General features: G+C 34.3%; 1 protein-coding gene across 1 annotated transcript; it reads left to right on the forward strand.

Annotated features, from left to right (window-relative positions):
- The first annotated feature begins 990 nt into the window (after nucleotides 1-990).
- LOC113381050 lies at nucleotides 991-2,022 on the forward strand. Its single transcript, XM_026620044.1, has one exon. It carries the CDS (start codon nucleotides 991-993, stop codon nucleotides 2,020-2,022), a length of 1,032 nt encoding a protein of 343 aa, XP_026475829.1.
- The last annotated feature ends 4,423 nt before the right edge of the window (nucleotides 2,023-6,445 follow it).

Here is a 6,445-nt window from a genome sequence, read left to right on the forward strand (position 1 = left end):
GAGGGCGCGCCGCGCACGTGGTATGTGAATCAATTGAGAAAGAATGCATTGCGCGATTGGGAGTCATGCAAATTAGATCTCGAACTGGCATTTCCGGGGCATGGGAGTCAGGAAAGTGCGCAACTGTTATTAGAATCACGGGTTAGGCAGGACGGGGAAGATTTGCAAAGCTATATCCTGGAAATGACTGATTTATGCGATAGAGTAGATCATAACATGAGCGAAATGAGCATTATAAGGTACATAACTAGAGGGTTACGTCCGCGATCGTTAATTATACAAGCCGCGCAGTTTTCACACGAGTCGTTACAGCTATTCACATCGTCGCTATTGCGGGCTGGATAAAATATAATTAATTATGTCGCCATCTAACGGTGTGCTTTAGAAATAACCAAAATCTGGTAGGGGGGCTTTTGACCCGCCATTTTGAGTTTTTGATTTTATTTTTTATTATTATGTAAAATATAGTTGTTTAAAATACATGGCTAAGACAACATCGTCGTTTTCATTTAAGTATATTATACATTTTGGTCCTTCGAACCGGATCCAGTGATTAAAAATTACAGTCCACACTTTACAATTTAATATACGCGAGTTCGTCAAAAAATAAAGCCAAACAAAGCTCTACGTGAATGAAAACCCGGGAACCTGAGAAGCCGCCATTAAAGCTTGGAAGCGTCGCCTGGAGTTCACTGGAATTGGAACAACTACAACTAAAGATCACAATTGGAAATACAAGTAAGTCCACAATTAGTCTAAAACCATTTCAAAATTGCTTAGTATAATTGTTTGTAAGGTTTAGTCTATGTACGGTATACTTTGTCATTGTGGTTATTTAATAAATCGGGATAGGAATTAGGAGCATATTCCTATTATATATCAATATAATTTTCCATTACATACAAAACTACGGATTTAAACAAATTGCGGTAGCAAATTTATATATAAACTATCGTATATTTTACACGTGCGTTTCTTGTAAAATTTAAAATGGCGGACATTGAGACGCTCAAACAACAAAGGGCTCGATTGATAAAATCTATCGCGCTTATTCAGAATTTTATTAATAACTTTCGAGAAGGAGATAGCAAACATGGCTTAATCCTCAGAAAAAAGAAACTAGTTGAGATTCTTCAAAGTTTAGAAGAAAATCAAACTGAATTAGATGTTAGATGTCCAGGAACTTACTCAAAAGAGTATGAGGAGTTATTTGATTTACATTTTGAATTGTCAGCTCAAATTGAAGATATCTTAGAAAGTAGCATTAACGAAAACAAACCAAATATAGATTTAAAACATAGGCAAGTTAACATCAAACTTCCAGACATAAATTTACCAAAGTTCAATGGAAATTATTCGGAATGGAATGCATTCATAGATATTTACAATTCACTTATACACAACAACGAGCAATTGTCAGACGTTCAAAAACTTCATTATTTAAAAGGGACATTACAATCACCAGCATCTGACTTAATATCAAATCTTTCTATGACCAATGAAAATTACAACACGGCATATAATTTACTGCAAGATAGATACAACAATAAATACTTAATAATTACATCACATCTACAATCTCTAAATGACATAAAACCTATACTACGAGGTTCACATGAAAATCTACGATCATTTTTGAACCAAGCGAGGCAACAGACGCAGTCACTAGTAACAATTCACCAAGATGCAGTTTACTGGGACATAATTTTAGTTTTTCAGCTCACAAATAAATTAGATCACCATACTCGTTTAGCTTGGAGTCTATCACAACAAGAAGGAGAGCTACCTACATTAAACAAATTTTATAAATTTCTTGAAACCAGATCATGTGCGTTGGAAACAGCAACCAAGACTGGAAAGATAGAACATTCCGGGGTTAAAATCAAATCTGTAAATATAGTGTCTCAAGATAATCAGCACAAACCATGTGTATATTGTAAATTAAAAGGACATCGTGTATATAATTGCTTCAAATTTAAGAAAAACTACAATAACACAAAGACAGGAAATTTTAAAACTTAATCACCATTGCGAGAAATGTTTAGAACCTGCTCATTCACCAGATGTATGTAAATTCAGTCAGAATTGCAAAATATGCCAGAAGAAACACCACACAATGATGCATGTATATAATGATAGTGAAGTGAAGCTACGCAAAAGGTACTATTTTCACAAGAGTCCAATTCCATAAGCGTTTTGTTAGCCACTGCAATCATCAACATTGAAAACACTCGAGGGGAGCTTTGTGAAGCAAGAGCACTATGGATAGTGGCTCACAGACCAACCTGGTCACAAAAGATTTAGCAGAAAGACTGCAGCTCCCACAATTTAATTCCCGAAACACTCTGAGTGTACTACAGGGCAAGTCACTAGGAGTATCTAAATCAACTAAAATCAAGATAAATTCAATTAATAGCTCATATAGCAGATCAATAAACTGTATTATAATAGATAAAATTACAACAAATTTACCTGCACGAAAAATTGATGTAAGTGACTGGAAAATTCCAAATAACAAAATTAGCGGACCCTTCATTTTCAAATCCTGGGCCAGTTGACGTACTAATAGGAGCAGAATTATTCTTTGAAATCATACAGCAAGGTAGTATAAAACTAGGCTATAAACTTCCCATGTTGAAAAACAGCAAGCTTGGATGGATGCTTTCAGGACCATATAAGGAGCCATCGATGCAACCGAGTTATGTAGGATTCATTTCCAATGATCAATTAAATTGCGAAATAACAAAGTTTTGGCAAATCGAAGAAATAGACAGCAGTCCTCCAATGCAGGGTTCGGACAAAATCTGTGAAGACCACTTTTTAAAGACAGTTCACCGACATGAAAATGGAAGATATGAGGTGAGTCTACCATTTATTGAAAATAGAAAGTCAGAACTTGGAGAATCATTCCATCTAGCCAAGTCACGCCTGTTAAACCTGGAAAGACGCTTTAAATCAGATAAAAACCTTTTGAATAAATATGCAGAGTTTATGGAAGAGTATATTCGGTAAGGCCATGCGCAAGAAACCACAGTGATACAACATTCAACTCAAGAAAATCCAGTTTATTATCTTCCACATCACCCCGTTATAAAAGAATATGGTACAACCAAGTTGCGGGTAGTATTTGATGCTTCGGCTAAAACATCTATAATATATCATTAAATGACATCTTACATACAGGACCTAAGCTACAGCAAGAATTATATCAATACTAATTAGATTTCGATGCTGGAAGTATGTTTTATAAAACAGATATTACAAAAATGTACAGGCAAATAAAAGTTTGCTAAAAAAGATCAAGAAGTGCAAAAGGATTTTGTGGAGACGGGACCCAAAGGAAGACATTCGTTGTTATAAAATTAACAACAGTAACCTATGGCACATCTTCCGCACACTATGTTAGCAATTCGTTTTGAATAAATTAGCAGAGGATGAAGAAGAAAGCAGTACACCAGTAGCAGCAGATATTATTAAACAAGACTGCATGTAGACGATATAATAAACAGGAGCAAACTCCATAGCAGATCTTCATATTAAATTGATCAACTTGTGACAATGCTTGGCCGCGGAGGATTTTCTCTACACAAGTGGTCCAGCAATAATCAAGAATTTTTTAAACACAATTGCACAAGAAAATCAAGAATTAGAAAATACGTGCTTCATGATAAAACTGGAATAATTAAAGCATTGGGGTTATTATGGAACCCGACAGAAGACATTTTTAAGGCAACAATTCCATCAGCATTCCAAAGAACTTTCACAAAAAGAGCCATTTTATCAGCCATATCCCAAATCTTCGACCCAATGGGACTTATAGCCCCAGTCGTAGTCAAGGCGAAGATGATAATGCAAAAGATATGGAAACAGAAGACTGATTGGGATGAAGAAGTTCCAGCAACAATTAAAGAAGAGTGGAAACCCTTCAAAATCAGTTCACTCTTCTAAAAGAAATAAAGATTCAACGGTATATGTTCAACCAAGAACCAATAAAACAAATTGAGTGCCATGGATTCGCTGATGCATCAATGGCAGCATATGGAGCATGCATCTATATTCGGGCAATATATAACAATAATTCTATATCATCAAGGCTATTAACTGCCAAATCAAAAGTAGCACCAATCAAGAATGTGACTCTGCCACGACTAGAACTATGTGCAGCACTACTATTAGCTAGGCTTTATAAGCACATAAGTAGTAATCAATACATTTTCACAAAACGTTCATGTGGAGTGATTCAACCATTGTTTTGGGATGGTTAAAAACTGATCCCAGCAAGCTAAAAATGTTTGTTAGCAACAGAGTGCAAGAGATTCAGGAAACAACATCCGGAAATAATATGGAGTCATGTATCTTCACAGGACAACGCAGCAGACATAGTTTCGAGAGGAGCCACTCCTCAGGAAATAATTGATAATAGATTTGGTGGTTTGGTCCAACATGGTTGTTATCAAATTCAGAATGGCCCACCAATAAGTATGAAGAAGTGCCAGTAGAAGATATGCCAGAACTAAAAGTGCTGCAAATAAACCAGCCCAATATAAAATCAGAAAACATATACTCAAAATATTCAAGTTTTAATAAATTAATTAGAGTTATTGCATACTGTTTGAGATTTAACTTAAAATTAAAATATCGTCATAATAAAGATACATTAACTTTGAGCACCAGAGAATTAGATTATGCTCACAATGCGATAATCAAATTAGCACAAAGAGAAGAGTTTAATAAAATTATTCATGAATTAGAAAGTAATAAGTACACAGGATTGAACACAAGTTCAGAATTAAAAGGTTTATACCCATTTATTGATTCTGAAGGAATATTGAGAGTGGGTGGTAGAATAGACCAATCAGATCTTACATTTTCACATAAACATCCGATAATATTACCTAAAGGACATCGGATTACATATTTAATAATAAACAAGAACATGAACGATTACTTCATGCAGGTACTCAGGCAGTATTGATGAACATAAGAAGAAATACTGGCCAATAAATGCAAGAAATCAAATTAAGGGTATCATTAGAGAATGCATCAAATGCAAAAGATTTCGAGCTGAGCAATCACAACAATTAATGGGATCGTTACCCAGAGATAGGGTTATACGTCAACGACCATTTTTGTCAGTTGGAATTGATTATGCAGGACCTGTTCTAATACGATCTAGTCGTTTAAGAAAGGCTCCTAAAACTAAAGCATATATTGTCATCTACATATGTATGACAACAAAAGCTATACATTTGGATTTGGTTACAGAGCTCTCACAAATCATTTTTGACTCCATTAAAGCGTTTTGTTTCACGCAGAGGTGTATGTTCTACAATCCATAGTGACAATGGAACAAACTTTGTTGGAGCTAGTAGACAATTAAATGAACTGTATAAATTTTTTAAACTAGAAATCAACAGAAAAAACATTATTGAATGTGTAGCAAATATGGGTATCACATGGAAATTTATACCTTCCCATGCTCCACACTTTGGAGGCCTCTGGGAAAGTAATATCAAATCTATGAAACATTACTTACATAGAGTTATAGGATCCACATGTTTGACCTATGAAGAATATTTGACTTTATTAATACAGGTGGAAGTCATACTAAATTCCAGACCATTAATCTCTTTAAGCGATGACAGTACCGATACTATATATTTAAGTCCAGTCATTTTTAATTGGAGACCTTATGACTGCCATCCCTGAACCAATAAATGACAAAGTTATTACCAATAGATTAAGCATACACAAGCAAATCACAGCAATGCGAGATCGGTTTTGGCTTTTGTGTCAAAGGCCTATCTATCAGAACTACAAAATATTTAGTAATAGGAATTAAAAAATTTATGATACTTATCCTTAGGATTAAAATTTCCATTTAGAAATCTTTTAGTATATCATTTAGATTTAGTTATCCATAAGTCCATATTCATTTACAATTTTGAACCTTATACCGTTATCATGTTATATTATATTAATATCTTATTTGATTCATAGCTATACTATGTCACATATTATTATATATTGTCTAGGTTATATGTCATGTCATTTCTTTTCACAATTCATAGGTTATATCTTAATATATCTTCGGGTTGTATTCTTTAATAAACTTTACAAATTGTTAATGATGGATGCATACGCATCGGGCGGGAATATGGATAAAATATAATTAATTATGTCGCCATCTAACGGTGTGCTTTAGAAATAACCAAAATCTGGTAGGGGGGCTTTTGACCCGCCATTTGAGTTTTTGATTTTATTTTTTATTATTATGTAAAATATAGTTGTTTAAAATACATGGCTAAGACAACATCGTCGTTTTCATTTAAGTATATTATACACGGGCCGATGCATATAGGTGCGTGTATGATTTAGATAAGGGTGAGCAAGAATTAGGCGCTTTACGCCATACCATAGAATCTTTATCGGATACGATTAAATC

The sequence above is a fragment of the Ctenocephalides felis genome, unplaced genomic scaffold, assembly GCF_003426905.1.
Source record: "Ctenocephalides felis isolate EL2017-DRISC unplaced genomic scaffold, ASM342690v1 CF-g0.4_SCAFFOLD_02537, whole genome shotgun sequence".
Lineage (NCBI taxonomy): Eukaryota > Metazoa > Arthropoda > Insecta > Siphonaptera > Pulicidae > Ctenocephalides > Ctenocephalides felis.

Bases quoted from the DNA above. Each gene is read 5' to 3' on its own strand.
- LOC113381050 (XM_026620044.1), top strand. From the start codon at position 991: ATGGCGGACATTGAGACGCTCAAACAACAAAGGGCTCGATTGATAAAA.